Consider the following 20135-nt stretch of genomic DNA (forward strand, 5'->3'; position numbering starts at 1 on the left):
GAGAACTTTTAAGACAATGAATTCTTTGCTTTATTTAATTTTGCAAAATTATGCGTTTTAAAATTATCAAATCTGACGATAAACAGAACTAACGCTCTCTGACAAAGTGACGTTGTTGTGAAACCAAGTAATAAAGTAGCTGCGCTGCTTATAATAAATGAAGATATATTAATTTCATTTTGGTTAAAAACTTAAAATTCACTTGTCTAGACGCCTGTTTTATATTGCATAGTTTTCAATCATTTAAATTTTTTTAATGGTATCAATTTTGATAAAAAGGACCAAACGACAAAAATCTCGATGTGTATCAAAATATGCTTTAAGTGTAATATTTTTACTGCCAATTAATTCCTTTTTACCATCTTCAAAAGTACATTTAAAAATTCTTAATGGTGTCCAGTCCAATCACTTTTACAAAAAAAAGGTTGTTTTTAACTTTATAAAACTGAAAGTTATTACTACAGCAGCTAAACTAACTACGCCATTCTCATCATTATGCATCGTCATTAAGATAATATATTTGCTATTGTGCTTTTTGCGAATATGTAACACTTTGAAATTGCAAATATGTTATATGCAGATTTGATAAAACACTTTAATTCCAATGTGACATTAAACAGTTGAAAATGCACAGTACGTTCTTTTTCTATTCAATTATATAAAATATGCCAAAAATTAATAAATTAAGTATTATATTTGTTTGTTATTTCATGTAATAAGCTATTTTCATATTAGTTTTTCCAAGGATATTAAAGGAGAAGATAATGAACGATAAATTGATGCACATCCTCAATGATGATACACAAAATTAGCCCTTCTGTAGATTAAAATTATTGGTTGGGAAGTATGGACACTATTAGTTTGGATAAACCAATCAAGATCTTGTAAAATCAGAACTTCTGGAGTCAGGTATACCTGTCAACGGCCTTTCTAAGGTCAAAAAGTGGCTCTCTGACGAAGATGATTAATTAGATAACCAGCATAATTTTTACCATTGGTCAATTACTGTGTATACTGGCCTCTCATTGGCTATTCTATCGTATGACGTCATAATCTGTTGAGGGACTTCAATCATTTTCTCTCTGACACTCGTTAACTTGTTAATGTCTTTTTAAATGATTGGCTCAAATTTGCCTTTATGGATTGTAATACATGATAATTATATTTATTTTAGGAAACACAAATAAGTAAAAATAAAGGAAAAAATGTTTGAGCATTAATGGTTTATTCCAACAATTAATTATGTTTTATATTTACATAAAAATAAAACCTACAAAACCAAAATTAATATTGAATCATTTTTCATTTTAATGCATTTATTTATTACTTTTATTGGAAAAACAATAAATATTTATTGGTAAAAAAATTATTTTGTCAAATAATAAAGACACACAAAATTTTATATATACTATAAGTATCGAAGCAATAATTAAAGTAAAAAAGAGTAAACTGTTAATAAATGCACAGATCAAAATAAAATTACTGAGCAAGGATTTACAAAGGGTGTAGTAAAGGGGTGATTACCCCTCTCAATAAGAATTTTGGCTTTCAAATTTGTTTGAAAGATAATGGATTTCCCCCTCTCCCTACTAATTTACACTTAAGCTTTTGGAGCTACCACCCCCCCCCCCCCCCCTAAGGTTAAATATCTCCTATTGGCTAAAGTAAAGCTTGGCCGTCCTTGGTACGGACAGTGCCTAGTTATAAGATAGTAGCGATACCAATAAATTTGCAAATATTTTAAAATAATAAATTGGCCACTATGACGCCACATGTAGAATTGGCACTGTGCAAATAATTTGCAAAATTAATTATGCTTTTTAAAGAAAACTATTAATATTGATGAAATTAAAACATGATGAAATGCAAAATTCTATAAAGAGTGTTAGGGTTTGCTTAGAACGATCTAAAGGGATAATGCAATGGCCGATAAATTGATCTACATCACCAATACTGCTACACAAAATTACCCCTTCTGTAATTTACTATTAGTGGTTGATATGTTTGGATAATTAAAACCAGACATTAAAAAATCAATAAAAGTCTCCAAAGTAGTTGAGCCAACAAATAAAAAAAAGTTATAATAAAATTTTGGGGCTATTGTAATAAACAGTTTAATGTCTCCTCCCACCCTGGTTTCCTTGGCTTTACATAGATTTTAAGGGAATTGAAAGACTCAAGAAATATGTTAGGATTTTATCCAATATTTTTTTTTAAATGTATAAAGCTAGGTGGAATCCATATTGATAATCATCTATATGTACATAGTTAAGAATATTTATATACAGATTATGGATTTAACTGCAATAATGTAGTCAAATTTGACACTTCAAAAACTTTTTAAAATATCAAATGACATTATATTATATTGTTTTCTTCTTTGGCCAAATTATAATTTAGGCAATGATTTGTTTTGGCGTCAACAAAGGACTCACGTCGCCTTCATCTAAAATAAATGAAGTTTGATAGCTCCGTCAAAAAGCGGCGTTATTATGTTAACATAAGTACTGTCGATATTCGTATGCCAAACATGGCAACTTTTTATTGAAGCTTTATAGTCGACGTAAACCCTTGAAATTGCATATCGATAGGTTTAACAGTTTTAATTATAGCATACATACTACTCACTAAAACAAATTTTGCAAATGATAATCTTAAAGTCTGAATTTATTGAAATAGTTTTTTACTAGTGAAATAATTGAAATTTTGTAAATGAAAAGTGCACCAAATATTTGTTGATATAAAACAAATAATAAAATTAAGAACATTATTACCTGTGTCGCTTAAATTTGTTTCTACCATATCAAGATTTTGCCTAAAAGTAAATAAATTGATCCAAAATTGTCGTTGTTCTAAATGCCCTTTTCTAATAATATTATAATTAATAGATGTGTATGTTTGTCCGTCTACTTGTCTTAAAACTCTGCAATTGCTTGACCAATTAATTGTATTTTCCTTTTCACTAAGCTTAAAATTCAATCCTTGTAATCAATTCAATATAGAATACCTTTTAAGCTACAAAAGGGGGTGGGGGTAAGATAATGGCAGATGAATTAATCTTAACACTTTAATCTTCTCCAATAAATTCAAAATTACAAAGTAATAGTTATCACCTTGTAATTCAGAAAATAATTAATTACTCGGGCGTTTTCCTTAGAGGACCTTGTTGACCACAGAAACTCCAACCCCCAATGTTTTTAAAATAAATTTAATAACTACTTAAGGTCAGGTTAGGTTAGTTTATATTCGGTAGCCCCATAAGCTTAGAGCACTGCACGTATAGGCCCTTTTAGGTTAGGGTCCCATTCCAGGGGTTAGTCACAGGAGAAAAAATTAACCCCCCATACCTATAATGAAAAAAAAGGGGGGGGGGAGTCAAAGCTCAAGGAGAGCATTATTTCATGTATATCGTCCTATCCCAGGTTATAAAAAGAACTTACGAAGCGGGCATGTACTCATGAATATGGTATCTACTCTCACTCATATAAACAAGAATTCCTAAAATAAAGATTAATATACTTTACTAAGAAATAATAATAACTAGTATACTGTTCACCCTAGATACACTTATATAAAAGTAACAGGATGTAGGTATGTCTATCTTTATGTCGATAGGTCTGTCTGTAACAAAGAATCTTGCTAACCACTGAACCGATTATGGGTCTCCTTGCAGTGAAGATTTTTTAGGATGATATCTCCACCCTTTTAGAAAAAAACAACATTCAACCTTTTCCACAAAATTTTATTTCTCTTTTCTTTTAAAAGCTATATTTGAAAATTTAGGATCAACTTTCAATGGGCGTACCGAGAGCTTTACGGGGGCATAGGCGTGTGGAAACGGGTTATATTATAGGGTTATTAACTTGATACCCACTTTTCAAGCCTGCCTTTTCTTTTTTTGAACCTTCATTGCAAAACACCCCACTGATGAAGGTAATATGGCTATAATAATTACCTATAGCAAACATAACAGCCAAAGCTGCCGCTATATGCCATGCAAACGCCATTGTAGCAATCATCATCGACATATGATCATTTCCAATATTGTTTCCCTAGATAAAGAAATTTAGAAATACACCATGGTAGTTATAAAGCCTATAAAATCCGGCCCTAGTTGTGCAAAGAAACCTGAAAAATAAGGGAGTGAGGTAGTTTTTCTTATGCTATGTGTTATACTTTTGGTTAAATTGGGTACATGGTAGCCCCACGGGCCCACAGGTATATGGCATCCTTGGTAGCTCCCTCCCTTTTTGTTATATATAAGAGGGAGGAGAGGATGGTATGTAGGTGGTCGCTTTCAGGGAAAAGAATTTTCTTCTGAATAAATAGTTTTGATTAAAAGCTTGAATGTCTGTTCATTTTTCTGTCTTAAAGACCTGCCTGCTCATCCTAATTCAAAATACTCAGCATTTAGATACAAAACAATTTATCATCAACAAACCGACAGGAGTTCCTCGTAAAGAAGATTGACTACTAAAAAAACCTACCATGGGATTATATATATATATACCAACTTGAATGAACCAAGTCCCCTGTACAAAAGTAATAAAACTTACCATGGGATTATATAGATATATACCAACTTGAATGAACCAGGTCCCCTGTACAAAAGTAATAAAACTTACCATGGGATTATATAGATATATACCAACTTGAATGAACCAAGTCCCCTGTACAAAAGTAATAAAACTTACCATGGGATTATATAGATATATACCAACTTGAATGAACCAGGACCCCTGTACAAAAGTAATCAAACTTACCATGGGATTATATAGATATATACCAACTTGAATGAACCAAGTCCCCTGTAAAAAATAATAAAACTTACCATGGGATTATATAGATATATACCAACTTGAATGAACCAGGTCCCCTGTACAAAAGTAATAAAACTTACCATGGGATTATATAGATATATACCAACTTGAATGAACCAAGTCCCCTGTACAAAAGTAATAAAACTTACCATGGGATTATATAGATATATACCAACTTGAATGAACCAGGACCCCTGTACAAAAGTAATCAAACTTACCATGGGATTATATAGATATTTACCAACTTGAATGAACCAAGTCCCCTGTACAAAAGTTATAAAACTTACCATGGGATTTTATAGATATATACCAACTTGAATGAACCAAGTCCCCTGTACAAAAGTAATAAAACTTACCATAGGATTATATAGATATATACCAACTTGAATGAACCAGGTCCCCTGTACAAAAGTAATAAAACTTACCATAGGATTATATAGATATATACCAACTTGAATGAACCAGGTCCCCTGTACAAAAGTAATAAAACTTACCATAGGATTATATAGATATATACCAACTTGAATGAACCAGGTCCCCTGTACAAAAGTAATAAAACTTACCATAGGATTATATAGATATATACCAACTTGAATGAACCAGGTCCCCTGTACAAAAGTAATAAAACTTACCATAGGATTATATAGATATATACCAACTTGAATGAACCAGGTCCCCTGTACAAAAGTAATAAAACTTACCATAGGATTATATAGATATATACCAACTTGAATGAACCAGGTCCCCTGTACAAAAGTAATAAAACTTACCATGGGATTATATAGATATATACCAACTTGAATGAACCAAGTCCCCTGTACAAAAGTAATAAAACTTACCATGGGATTATATAGATATATACCAACTTGAATGAACCAGGTCCCCTGTACAAAAGTACCCAAACACCGACACAAACCAAAAACAACTTTGTGTCTAAATAAAAGGTTTAGATTCATATGTATTAAAATTTTAATTAATAAAGCTTGTCCCAAGTTTACTATTTAGATCAGTCAAATGAAGATAAATAAATGTACACCTTCAATTATGATGTACAAAATTACCCCTTTTATAGATTAAAATTGTTGGTTGAAAAAGTTAAGAAGTTTGAACCAACCAACCATGATTTAATAAAATGCCTAAAGTTTTTAAGCCAATGAATAGGACATTATGTTGTAATCTTAAGATGTCAGTAAGATTTACAGTCCAATGTCCCCTTCCTCCCAAGGAAAACATGATTTTCTGGAGTTTTTTCATTGTTAGAAGAATAGACACCATCAAAATAACAAATTTTATTGCCGCTTTTAGTCCTATTCATTATATAGGTAATTTCTGATTTATTATTTTATCTAATCAATAACACAATATGAAATTTTATAAGATTAAATTTACCTGTAGATAAGCTCTAGAACTAAAGAAATAACTGTGAATGCCACGGCTATCAGTAAAAAGTGGTGCAACTGAATAATAAAAAGAATGTTATAGTCGTTGTAAAAAAGGATGTGAGTCTGTTTATTTGTGTGTTTGTACCGAAGGATCTCCCTAGCCCCTTGGCCAATATTGCTCTACTTTTAAGTAAAGATTCTTTAAAATGTTTATAATCTATTTTCTAGATGGTAGCCACATCCTCCCAAGTAAAATTTGACCCCAAAAAATACTTAAATAACGACAAAGTTTTAGTTAAAGGGGGAAAGAACTCTGACTTGGGCCAAACCCCCTATGGAGGCGAGAGGAGAAATGTAACATTCTTTTGCAAATTATGAATTAAATTAGGACAATAAAAATCTAGATTGTTCGAAAGAACTAGCAAATCCCAAGCTATAGAGTTTCTGCGTTTGTAAAATAAAGTACCAACCTTGACATCTATTTCTGTTCTACCATGGAGATGTTGGCTGAAGAGGAAACCTTCTATTGAAAATGCAAGAATAGCAGATAGGTACTCCATGTCGGGTGGCAACAATTTGGGTCTAGCATTTAAAAATATAATTAAACAAATGTTGCATTAAAGCAAGGATGACAACAACCATAAGTAGCGAAGCTCATATATAATAAAAAGCAGTTAACAGACATACAAACAAAGAAAGCTATTAAGTAGCTGTTCAAATCATTGGTCAACGAATCTTTACAGTAAAATTGCTGTCTACGTCTCATACTTTTTGCGAAAACCACATTCTACTTATAGAATTCCAATTTTCCTTAAAGCATGACCATGACCGACATAACAGTAGTATAATGGATGTGCATTTTGTCGTTTTGGACTGACTGACGGACGGACGGATAGACAGACAAAGTGTTCTTTAGTATGTAAGCTATTGATGGATAGACAGAAGAATGGACTAACAATAATTTTTAGACCGACTCAAAATGCAAAAATTTTTGGCGCGCAATTCTATCCCATTTTTTTATGATATAATAACTATTGATACCAAAAAAAGTATTCTTGTAGCTTTTTTCAGCAATATGTCAATTTCGATTTTTATGAAAAAGGAGAAGATCCCCCCTGGGGGAGAAATTTTTATTTCTTTTAAACCATGGCTTTATGTACTTGAAGAGTACATTACGGATCAAAAAGCGATTTTTAAAAATATTGACCCTAGCAAAAGTTATCCTCAAAAGACTGACAATTTTGGCCATTTTAGCAAAACCAGCTGATTTTGACAGTTAGTTAAGGATAACTTTTGCCAGGGTCAATATTTTCAAAAATCGTTTTTTGATCCTTAATCTACTCTTCAAGACGAATTCAGTAAGATATATAAAGCCATGCTTTGATAGAAAAAAAATTCTCCTCCAGGGGGGAACCTTCCCCTTTTTATGAAAATCGAAATTGACATATTGCTGAAAAAAGCTACCAGAACACTATTTTTGGTATCAATTGTCATTATATCATAAAAGGAATGGAATGGAATAGCGCGCCCATTAAATTTAAAAATAAGTGGTAAGTCGATGTACTAATTATAGTGTAGCTTTATATATAGAAATTTCACCTGTAGAAATTAATAAGATCAATGCAAGCATTGAAGGAGAAGAAAGCGAACATTGTAATATGTTGCCCATTACCAATGTTGACAAACTTCCCACCCCTGAAGGCTGTATATGTCTCTCCAACTATGCCAATACTAAAATAGATGTTAACTTGATGCATGGTAATTTTATAGCAGACTTTCGTAATCTTAACCTGAAAAGCATTCTTGTAGATTTGACAGACATTTGACATTTTTAAACTGACAAACCAACATTTTATAAATAGCAGCTTCGTTGTTTACTAAAGTTAACAATTGAATTAATTTATTTGCTACTAGTGGTCTCGGCCTTTGAAACATCTACTGGGGAGGGGGGAGTCGACCAAATCCCAATTTTTAATTCTAGTAAAAAAATGTTGGAGGGGGGTAATTTTTTTAGGGTGATTTTTCCTATAAGGTGGTGGTACCCTCCGCAAAAATAGTTATAAACCCTCCCATAACCTATTAGAGGATACATTGTAAAGGAGAACCATATCGGTTCAGCGGTATGAGATAGTACAGACAGACTCATAGAAAAAAATTTATTCTCAAACTGCAATGCTCTACTATTTTTATCATTTTTGGATGTACATCAATTGTCCTATTCCTAAAAATTTCTGGTTGCAATATACTTCGTGGCTCTAATAACTTAAAAGAAGCATCCAAAATTTTTAATTTTTTGTGGGGGGGACTAACTGAATGGTCTACTGATGAATATTAAAGATTACCTGATAAGTATAAGTTTAATTAAAGCTTCTATTGGTATATTTGGCATACAGTTACAACTTTAAACAATAAAAATTTAAATTATTAACATTGTTTTATTCAATCATTAATAATTAACAAGCGGTTTGCATAGTAAAAAAGTCATTACATTAACATTTTAAATTGAGTTCTTTACAACGTAAAAGTTTTTATTAATTGTGAAACTTTTCTATAACATATAATCTACTTTGTCCGTCAATCCGTAACGCTATGGGGGAACTACAATTATCTCTGCTAATATTAGGGAAGTTTCATTGTCTTGGGGGTGATTTTAGGTTATTTCCCTGAAATCATCCGCCCACCTCTTAGAGGCTAGGGGTGCTATTATTAGTCTAATATAAAAAGTATGATAAATTTTCCTACCTAAATGAAGTTAAATTGTGAAATCTTCTCTTTTTATATCGACTCTGGAAAAAGTGCCTGAAAATAACAACGTTCATATTATTTATTTTAAAAGTTTTTATTTCAAATTCGTATTTATTCGGTATTAGATGCAGGTCTTAACGATAACAGGGATTACAGGGAGCATTGAGTATCCATTCTTTCTTGCGATAATGCAGAGAAAGTCATCAGATTTCTATAGGATAGCATTGTATTTTCTCTACAACTACTTTGGTTTTGGTTGCTTTCCCTCGAAACTGTCGAGCGCAGAAACCTCTCATCTCTTTTTTTGAAATTTTAATTAAATTGTAAGTAAAGGTGTAGAAGGAAGGAAGCATGGACCCAATCAAATATAACCTAACTAACCTGACCTAAAGTAAACACTACCCTCAAATATTTTCATTTTTAAAATAATGGTGGGTGGGGGGGGGGGAGGGGGGAGTTGCTCGACTAGACTTTTAAAAGGTTCATTTAAAAAATGCTTATCCAAAAAAACTTAACTTTTTTAAAAGACGTATTTTATATCTACCAATTTTAGAGATTTTTTTTCTGACCCTTTACAAAATCATTGACTCTACCTGTAAGTACCAAACATCCACCAGGTGGAGAATGCCAGGAAAAAGCTGCCTGGAATCACGTGACCAAGAAAAGTTCCCATTTTACAAGTGTCCTATTTACCCCCCGCAATTAAAAAGAACCCATTTCTGAAATTCATTTTAGGTGAAAAAAGATTTCCGCGTAAACTAAAATGAAAAATTATAAGGTATAAATAAATATATTATGATTTTATTTTAATTTTCGTGGAAAATTGTCTGTAATACAAAGCTATACATTATATTTCAGTATGGCTGATAACCGATCCTAATCCTGAGGATATTAATGGGTATCGAAGCCATACTGAAATTTTAAGTAATACTTACACACAATCTAGAGAAAATATGAATTTGCCCCAGTGCCTGTGAAAAATTGCGCTCTAAATTCTTTTTACCCCCCCCCCCCCAAAAAAAAAAAAAAAAATTTACCCCCCCTGAAATCTGTTGGCAGGGGTAAATTTTGTTTGTCTGTAAGTTAATTTTTCAATAACTAGGGAATTGATTAAGTTCTAATTTTATAGAAGTTATTTAAAGGTTCCTGAATAGTTTTGGCTGTTTAATTTGCAAAATCTGCATATTTTCACTATTTTTTAAGGATATGATTTTTTGAATATTTTCAGTGCAAAGAAAAGCAAATTCAGAAACAAATGAAATTCACTTCAAATAATCTTCTAATCACATGAATAAAACGATGAATAATTTGTGCAAATAAAAACTAAACTATGTGATATTATGCTATAATAAAGTAAAAACTCTTATCTTTTAATGTAAAAATACTGATTAATTAGGCGTATATTGATATATTGGAATGTGTTTACATTTCGGGGATTATCATTATAAAAGCAAGCAATTTTTTTCTGTTTGATGAATTAATGTACTTTAATTGACGGAAAAGTTGTTGGCATTATAGTTTGTTAAGTCAAAATATTCTTTTACAACAAACTTAATAATTCAATTATATATTAGTTATTTACCGCATTGTATTATAGACAGCTTTCCGTGAATGATAAAATATAAAGTTATAAGATAAAAACTAATTTTGTTAGCTACAAGAGAACCGATTTAATTAATCAATTGATATTTATAAATTTCAAAGCAGTACTTGAAAAGACATTACAACATTTCAAAACTACACACTAAAGAATCAGTCTTTGTGTTAGTCAAAAGTAAAACTACATAATATTAAACTATACAGGTGTTATTCATAACTAGTATTAAAAGTTTAATATATACTCTGCTTTATATTTTAATATATCATCAAATATTTATACATTAAAGATGATATTGAAAGTTGGTTTATCTATTTAAAGGTTAGTATTATTATTTTAAATCATTACATAATTACATGTAGGAAATAAATATTAAGTAGAATTTACATATAAAAATCCGAGGTGCAAAATCTATTAATCCGATCTTTGCAAGGAATTAAATTAAAGTTGGGCTATACGTTTTGAGATGTTTAGATAAATTGATGATGTTTGAAATCTAAATCCTTCACGGCTCGGCAGCTGCGCGTAAGCCTCAACTTTAAACTCTTCTGGTTCTTAGAGAAAATCATTGAATTGGCAGCTGTCCATATTAGGAACAGGTTTAGACATCTAATAGATTTTTTAGATCATAAAAGTTTTCTTTTACTTAGGGTTATGCACAATTGAGGCCTGAAATTCTCTACAATAAAAAGAAAATCTATTTTCTTGTATTCATTGAAAACCTATTAATATCCGGTGGATTATGACCGGTTCTAAGCAACACAAAAAAATTATGTCTTATGATTGTTCATTTTATATCCGTGGAAAGCCTTTTATAATACGCTGCAAAAAATAACCATTATACTTTAATCTATTTTATTCTATTAAAAATAAAATAGAATATGACTATTCATCTTCTTGTTGTTGAAGAGCTCCTGCTTGCTCTAGCATAGCGCCAAGAGTTTTATTCTTGTGTGCGGCTACAGTTTCATCTCCACCTCCTATACAATGTAAAAAAATCACCAGTGATTTGTCAAACCCTATATTAAATACTATAAGTTACACCACTAGAGCCCCAGTCCGCACTTTCAATTTCAGGTTTTTAAAAAAGTTTTAATCTTTTTAAACCTCCCAAAGATTTATGACAAGCTTTACTGTGAAGGTTAACCATATTGGTCCAGCCTTTAGCATGATCCTTTAATATATACAGACAGAAAGATATGATGTTACTTTTATAAAAGTGTAAATGAATTGCATAGACTATGGACAGGGTACACCATTAGGTCTAATTATGATGTATCTCTGAACAAAATCTTGCTTAATTATGAACATGATTATATGGCCAAACACCCTTCAGGCAACCAACAAAAGTCCTAACTGGCCATTGTTATGAGTTGCAACTATTTTGAGCAAAGGTATTCCCTTTATTCTAACTATTTATGTTGTGCACCTGACATTAGCAGCATTAGGAATCATTTCAATGTCATTAGTTATAATGTGGTGTTGGGCATATCTAGGGTTATCAACTCTTTAATTGCAAAATCTTTGTCTGGAAGTCCCTTATTGTGCACACTGCTTTAAGTTACACGGCAGTTCAAATACTATCAACTCATTTATTAATCAAAATATTCCTACCTATACATTTTCCACCTATGAATACTCTGGGCATGCTTCTAGCTCCGGTTAACCTTTGCATATAGTTCTGTAAGAATCAAATATTTATTTTAATCTATGAATAAGGTACCAGGTGTGTATGAAGGTAGTTGTAGACATTTCAAAAAGAAAACAGTATGAAATTTTCTGCTTTCATTTATTTACACATCCTCAAGACTTACAAACCCTTAAGGTACAGTAATGGATATAATATACTTGGATCTTATGACAGGGTAATATTGTCGTCAATTTAGCTTGCTTCTTTAGTCCTAATTTATTGGTCAGTGTTTTTTTCCAATATCTGTCAAGACCGTTTAATTACAGTAGATGAAAATATGGTGCAACTTCAAAGTAAATATATAGTGATTGGTACAGTTTATTATTGACAAATAATAAATAATATTCCTGAATCTCATCCATATCAGGCCTTCCATCAATCTCCAGAATTTCATAATCCTCTGGGTTTAATTTGTACAGTTTCAACACAGATTTTGCTTTTGCACAGTATGGGCAGTACGATTTGGACACCATCAATACCTATCACAAAATATCAGGTTGAAAATAGAATCATATTGAAAAGGTTGTGTCAAAAAAGGACATTAACTGCAAGTTGTCATGGTATCATCATGTAAGGTTGACTAGAGTCTGATTTTATTATAGTAACAGAACAAAGGTTATTATGATAATATCAGGGATAAGGGATAGGAAACCTGGCCATTAATTAGGTCCCGGCCTAGATTCTAAAGGGATATTGCAACTATTACAAATTACTATCAAACTGGCGGACGCTCCAAAGTAGCTATTGCTCTAAACCAATAAGAATCAGCCTGTTTTTAACAACCAATCACCAATTGGTGGTAATTTTAGAAGCAGACAATTCTAGAAAAAATAATGATTTCGTCTGCTACTAAAAAATAAATATAAATGGTGTTAGATCACATTAGCTTAATTATTAAATCTGCTTAGAGTTAAACATTAAAAAAGGGCCATATAGAAAAAACAAAAATAACGGGATTATTTTTTGGAAAGAAGGTAGCTACGAATTTTCATTTGGTAGTTTATAAATTAGATGTTGTATTTTGAATTTTAAAAATTTAATACGGAATTGATACAACACCTTAACCCTAATATATGTACAATACAACACAGTACAAATATATCACTACATAATAGTATCCAAAGAACTTGATAGAATGTTACCCAAGTGCATATTAATTTATTTATTTTGAATTTTAATTAGCAATGAAATTTTCAAATATACTTTTTACTCATTAATAAAAATGCAAATAATACAAACTAAAATCTGTCTGAGGGAAACCCAACGATAGCTTTCTGACAGTTCAAATTACCAAAGTAAAAGATAAAAAAATTTTGGGAGAGAAAAAACTTCATTTTAACAAAAGCCATTAATATATAGGTTTATAAAAAGTTATGTTTTTTACTTTAAACTAGCTACCTGAATTTGATTCTATACTTTATCTACACACACACACACAGCTTTTTCATTAGCATTTTATACGAACCACTGCGCTATCCCAAAACTGGTTTATTAGGCTAGAAATAGGCCTAGGCTTGAAATAGGCCTGAAATAATATTTTCCTACGTTTCCCATCCCTTATCCCTGGATAATATAAACTTTATTTTTTTTTAAAGTTTATTTATGAATGTTTCAAAAGATTCACTTATGACATATGAACTGCTTTTCTCTGGTTAAGTTAAATCAACCGTTTTGGTAAGTTCTTTAAGGTCTAAAAATCTAGGAGGGAAATCTCACCTTTTTTGTTTTGATAAGCTCTGACACTAATGCTTTGCCTTTTGCCATTTTAAACTATTAACACAAACCTAAACATAAATTTCATTAATTTATTCTTCATATGAAAATAATTTTGAAATGACATCATGTTGTTAAATCAGTGCTTTGTAAATCCCTAATCATGTGGTGTCAAATATAACCTGACCTAAAGTAATAAACAAACAAACATAAATATGCACCTTCCTTTCATATCATATATTTTAGATAATAAAGTGGGGGGGGGGGTGTAGGTTTCTGTGCTCTAAAATAATTTTTCTTAAAGGTCAGAAACAACCTGTTGAACTAACAGACATACATAGTTATATAGTTGTAGAGTGATTGTGCCAACAGTTTCAAAAAAAAAATAAAACACAACAAGAATATAATAGAAACTAAATATACACAAAAATAACTAGATGATATTAAAAAAAGTAAACTAACTGATAAAAAAAACTGATATTGTAATAACCATTTGGAATTGAACAGGAAATTTACACCCAATATGTTGAGGAGGAGGTAAGTATAGAGGGAGCTATGGGTAACCGAGGACAATATGTATACACCCACAAACTCGACCACACACCTGCAAACACCCACACCTATTAATAACAAATTATTGTATTTACATATTATTCGAAGCAAAGAATTTCTACATTTTTGAATATTGTATTTTCTTTTTTGTATTGTATTATTTTTATAACGTCACATGGCTGATTTTGAGACACTTTGTCCAGCTACTCTTTTTTAATCTTCATCCATGCCCTGTATTTAATCATTATAGGAATAAACCTTAAAAAATAGGACAATTCTAACATTCCTAAATTGCTAGATTTGTTGAACAGACAGATGGTAGACTTTTAAAAACCTTTAAAAAATGTATTGTTTTTTTGAAAAATGTCTTTCCTGTAATATATGATAAATAGAACCACATATTATAATAACCTTAAAGGGAAACTTTTTATTACTAAATGTAAATTAGACAGTTTGATATGCATGTACCTCAAGATTTTTTTAACAGATGGACTGATGTAATCCTTCTTTAGGGTCCAAAATAAGTTTTTTGAGGAAAGGTTTACCTCGAAAGATGAATATTTCCTTGAAAAGTTGTACCTCTCCCGCCAAAAAATTCATTTCATTTATTTAAGATAAAATTGTGGGACTGAACCCACTAACAACTCTTAGGAAAAAGTCCCTAAAAGCGGAGGGAAAAGCCATTAGCTAGATGTTAATAAACTCAGAGAGAGAGGGGACAATGGGCTGTTTATTTCACTAGTCCCCAAAGTTTTTACGATAGCGTTTTCTCATTTGTTGGCCTAACAACTTTGGGAACTTCAGTGAATTCTGTTTGGTTAGATTATTACGTTGAGTGTCCAAACGTTTCAACCATTAATTGAAATCTATAGAAGGGTAATTTTATATATGATTGGAGAAGAACATCAATTTATCGGCCAATGTCTTATCCCTTTAGATCCCTGCAATAAACCAATAAAAACAAGTGTCCATTTAAGTGGGTATTGATGTAACTATGGCTTTGTGCACTGACTCTTTTGTGTACATACCAGTTACACCTTTAATTGGTCACCAACTTATAGCACCAATTCATTGTACTTTTGTGTACATACCATCGACAGTTACACCTCTAATTGGTAACCAACTACAAGCACTAATTGAATTTACTTTTGTGTACATACCATTTACACCTTTAATTGGTCACCAACTTCTAGCATCAATTCAATGTACTTTTGTGTACACACCAGTTACACCTTTAATTGATCACCAACTTCTAGCACCTATTTAATGTACTTTTGCGTACGTCACCAACTTGAAGGAACAATTTAATGTACTTTTGGTTGAGCCAAACATATATATAAGTATAAAGTAAACTATGAAAAGACTTTGATATGCATACCTAGACATAGGAAAGTCTGGTCTTTGCAAAAAGAAACCGAAAATGAAAACATTGCTGTCAGGTAGGAAAGGGACATTGGATTGTAAATAATACATGTGTACTTAGTTTATTTCCTTCGTTCACTAAAAAAAACTTTGAGTACTTTAATTAATTCTAGATTCATAGCATTTTTTCGTAGTACAAATGTGCAGCTATATAAGAAATAGATATTAACCTACAAAGAAGTATTGCTCATTATTGAATATGTTTTAATTATGTATGGTTAATGTTTTTTTATTTCTCTATTATTTGCTCACAGCTTTCTTATTATTAATTTATTAACATGGACAAGTATATTTATAGTAATTTATTACAAGTATTTTATTTAAATACTAGTAGCTGCACCCCTAGCATGAGGCCCAATTTGTATTCGAACTGCTACAAAAAGACAGAAATAGCCTAAAACTATCAAAGATCTAAATGAAGCTTCCCTAAAACGGTTCAGTAGTTATCGAAGTCTTAAGCTACATACAAAGAAGATGTCTTTCTGGACTACTTAGTACTGACTGACGAACCGACCGACCTAGAACAACTGTTTTTGTTATTGGCAATTTTCAAAATTGAATTGAATTGCCTAGTTATGACTACTGTACTTTTTTTATCGAAGTGTTTGCTTTCTTAAAACTAAACCTCTACAATAATACATATTTTTGTTTATTGTACAAAGTAATTATTTTTTAAATATAGGTGGTATGTTTCAAACAAATATAAGTATATTCTTTGGTCTGTACGTCTATCTGTTGGTCTGTCCAAGTCATAAACAGAAGGAGATTTTATTCAAAGTAGCTAGAAAACAGATTGAGGTCAGCTTTTATTGTGTCATCTGCTTGTGTCTTCGACATTCAGCTAAATTTAAATGACGAAGCCCAATCTGTCCCACTTTTGAGCAAGACGATTCCCTTTTCTCCCATCTCTTTTGAAGAGAATTTCTTTCCCCCCCCCCTTCCCTTTTTCTTTTCCCTTTATATGACGTCATATAGGAATCGGCTTGCTCAAAAGTGGGACAGATTGGGCTTCGTCAATTTAAATGTTAAAATATGACGATTTAACGGAGGCTGACCCGCAGCTGCCGAGCCCTAACACAAAACCTATTAGCCTGAGAATTTGCGCAAGTTTAAAAAGTATTAGGGTAACTTATAATTGAAATAATGCTTTAAAGTTGAATTTTTGTACAAATTCCGACCATAAATTAACGCCACATTCAATATTGAACAATACTACAGAAAGGAACTTTCTTCTAATTTTATATAATTGTATTTTAATAAAATGAATAAAAAACTTTCAAGCTTGTCTAGTACGTCGCGATAATTTTAGCATTTATTATTTTAGACAAGGACATGTTTATACATAGGCAACAAAAAAGGAAATAAATATTATTATTTTTATTTTTCATATTCTATTATATAAAGTATCAGTTTATTTTGTCAGTAGCTTAAGATTTGATAATTACTTAACCGATTTACTTGTTCCTATAAGGGAAGCTTTACACAGATCCAGGGATAATTTTTACTTTTATTCTGCCTTCCCTTTAAAATACAAAGCCTCTAAAAGCTGTTGCACAACCGTTATTTTTAACCCTTAACGGTCAGGGGGGGGGGGCATTGAACGCCTCCCCTCCGGTTTTTTCTATCTCATTTTCTGCAGGGAGTAAGGGAGGGGACAATGGATCGAATATTCAATCTTTAGGAGTCTCAGACTTTGGGGACTGGCTTAAAGGGAATGTGCAAGAATTTAGCAGTTTCTGACTGAGTTTGGGGACTTGCGCAAGAAATGCCATTACTCGCCATGTTAGTTTTGAATATATATAGTTTTGCAGACAGAGAGTAGTTCAAATATAAATACACGGCCCCCCTCCCATACTATATTTCACTCCCTTCATCCCCACCTCCTTTTTAAAAGTAGATGAGAAAGGGAAATGGAGAAGGGAGGTGGGGGAAATAAACAAGATAAAAAGGGGCAGGAAGGCGTGCGGGTCATATACTTGCCCATTCAGCTACACGCCTGCCTGCCCCTTTTTTCCGTGTTTACATCACTTGCCCCCAAATCTCTTTTCTCTTTCCCTGTCATCTGAAGAGATCCAGGGAGATATTTCTAGTAATTTCTGTAATACTGGTAATCTTATTTTCAAATGATTGGTTTTTTTCTTGGAACTTTTTTCTTAGTTTATGGTTTTCTAGCTTTAATCAACAATCACTTTACAATTTCCACCATATTTTCGGGATTATTCTGGTTTTCATGGCCTTTCTTCAAAAACTCTCAAATTGAATTAATTGCCCATTGTCCCCTCCCTTACTCCCTGCATTTTCTGTGTGTAAAAGATAAAGAGCCCAAACTGCGTGACTTTTTAAGTTTGGGTATGACACATAACTGAGAGTTGGAAGTTTTAATATCTCCATCCTGGCGGGCACAAGATTCCAGCAAACCTGGCAGGGTCATCCAGGTAAAAAGCAAAATTATTTTTTTGACTTAAACAAAGCATTTTATCTTAATAAAATACTAAAATATCCTTTAGTATTATATTCTTATATGAAATACAGGTGTTCAAGTCAATTTCAGGTTCCAGGTATGATCCCGCAGGTCCAGATCCTCCAGGTCTCCAGAAATCTTTAAAAGGCTCTGTGCCCCCCCCCCCCCCCTCCGACCGATTAAGGTGCGGCAAGGGACCCATCTGTTAAGGGTTAAAATAGTGTGTATAGAGTAGAACACTAGAGGGAGAAACTGTATCTCCCCATCGCAACCGTCTTGTTCAACCTTCCTATTGGGTCATTAAAAATCAACCAATGGTGTCGCTTATATCAACACAGCCAAGTAGCAGAAAATTATTTAGAAGCAGACGAAAGAGGTCTTTGAAAAATGAAGGGAGTTAGTTGTCTGTATATACATGTATACTATAGATCTGTTGTGTGTACTGCATTAAAGTCGATAAATATTAAGTCCCTTTTTAAAGTCAAGAATACAATAATTATTTCCACAATTTCAAACCACTCAACAATTATGGACATTATAACCGACTAATTCTATGGGCGAAGACTTGACGGATCATACAAAATTAAAGAATTTCTAAAATATTAAACAAACAAGAATATTGGTTAACCATAAATTTAGTCGGAATTTGCAGTATAGCAGAGAGGGAGGCGACATTGGCCTGTTTATTACACTAGTCCCCAAAGTTTTACAATAACATTTTTTTATTCGATGCTTAACAACGATGGAGACTTTTGGGGAATTTTTATTGGTTGGTTCATTTAGTTGAATAACCATTCGTTTCAACCCCTAATTGTAATCTACAGAAGGGGTAATCCTGTTTATCAACATTAGGAAAGTACATCAATTTATCGGACATTGTCTTATCTCTTAAGATCCCTGGCAGTATAGAGTGAACATGTTCAAAATTAACAAAAAAAAACAGTTAAATTTCCGACTAATCATTCAATCAAACAGTTAGGGTTATTAAATATCAACCAAAATAACATCGTGCAAATCGGAAACTTAAAAATTGAATATGGAAAATAAACCCAGCTAACTACTTTATTACTCAACCAAAACATTTCCTTTACGACAACCGTCTGATATGGTAGGATTTTAAAATTGATTAAAGCCTTATGCCATTTCAAACGGGTGACTTTTTGAAATTGTTTTAGCGTTAGTAATTATTTAGTGTTTGAATTAAAGTCACAGGTTAAAGAGTACTACTTTCTGATATAACTGTGGATGCAATAGCCTAAAACCATCATGAGAATCCGAGGACTTGATCTGTTCAGTAAACGACAATAAACAAATCTACTTACCCTAACTGAATAAATAGCCGGCTATTTCGTTTAAATTTATTTGAATGCACTTTCCAAGCAAATATGGACAGTACGTGAATTATTTATTTTAAGGCTCGGCAACTGCAATTATATTTGTGGTCGGCTGCTGCTCCTAAATGTCGGTTAGATACTTGACATTTAAAATTGGCATTTCAGATGCTAAAATTTTATAAATTGCATATTGCTCAAGAAAATTTTCGTATCAGTTGTTTACGTTTGTCCTATATAATATAAAGTAGTAAGCTTTTTTGTCTGTACCGAAGGATCTCGCTTACTGCTGTACCGATGTGGTTCTCCTTTACAGTGAAGCTTCTTATATGACAAGGGACGCTAGTTGTGAATAAAATGAGGGTTATTTTAGGAGTCGCAGATTTATTTTTCATTTTTCGGCATTTGATTATTTTGAGAGG

At 31.9% G+C, this 20135-nt stretch overlaps 2 protein-coding genes across 2 annotated transcripts; both read right to left on the reverse strand.

Moving 5' to 3' along the window:
* Positions 1-1214: 1214 nt before the first annotated feature.
* Positions 1215-9964, reverse strand: LOC145322544 (transmembrane protein 45B-like). The gene is made up of 11 exons (XM_080164643.1): positions 9541-9964; positions 8945-9001; positions 8545-8601; positions 7802-7933; positions 6673-6784; positions 6210-6277; positions 5660-5753; positions 3956-4052; positions 3441-3498; positions 2775-2815; positions 1215-2446 (listed from the first exon to the last, which is right to left on the reverse strand). Exons 1-11 carry the CDS (start codon positions 9618-9620, stop codon positions 2397-2399), a joined length of 846 nt encoding a protein of 281 aa, XP_080020769.1. The 5' UTR covers positions 9621-9964; the 3' UTR covers positions 1215-2396.
* Positions 9965-10082: 118 nt separating this feature from the next.
* LOC145322545 (glutaredoxin-1-like) lies at positions 10083-14030 on the reverse strand. The gene is made up of 4 exons (XM_080164644.1): positions 13951-14030; positions 12582-12713; positions 12159-12225; positions 10083-11524 (listed from the first exon to the last, which is right to left on the reverse strand). The coding sequence occupies exons 1-4, from the start codon at positions 13996-13998 to the stop codon at positions 11430-11432; spliced, it is 342 nt and encodes a 113-aa protein (XP_080020770.1). The 5' UTR covers positions 13999-14030; the 3' UTR covers positions 10083-11429.
* Positions 14031-20135: the final 6105 nt, after the last annotated feature.

Source organism: Acartia tonsa, chromosome 6 (assembly GCF_053477335.1).
Source record: "Acartia tonsa isolate MP-2025a chromosome 6, ASM5347733v1, whole genome shotgun sequence".
Classification (NCBI taxonomy): Eukaryota; Metazoa; Arthropoda; class Copepoda; order Calanoida; family Acartiidae; genus Acartia; species Acartia tonsa.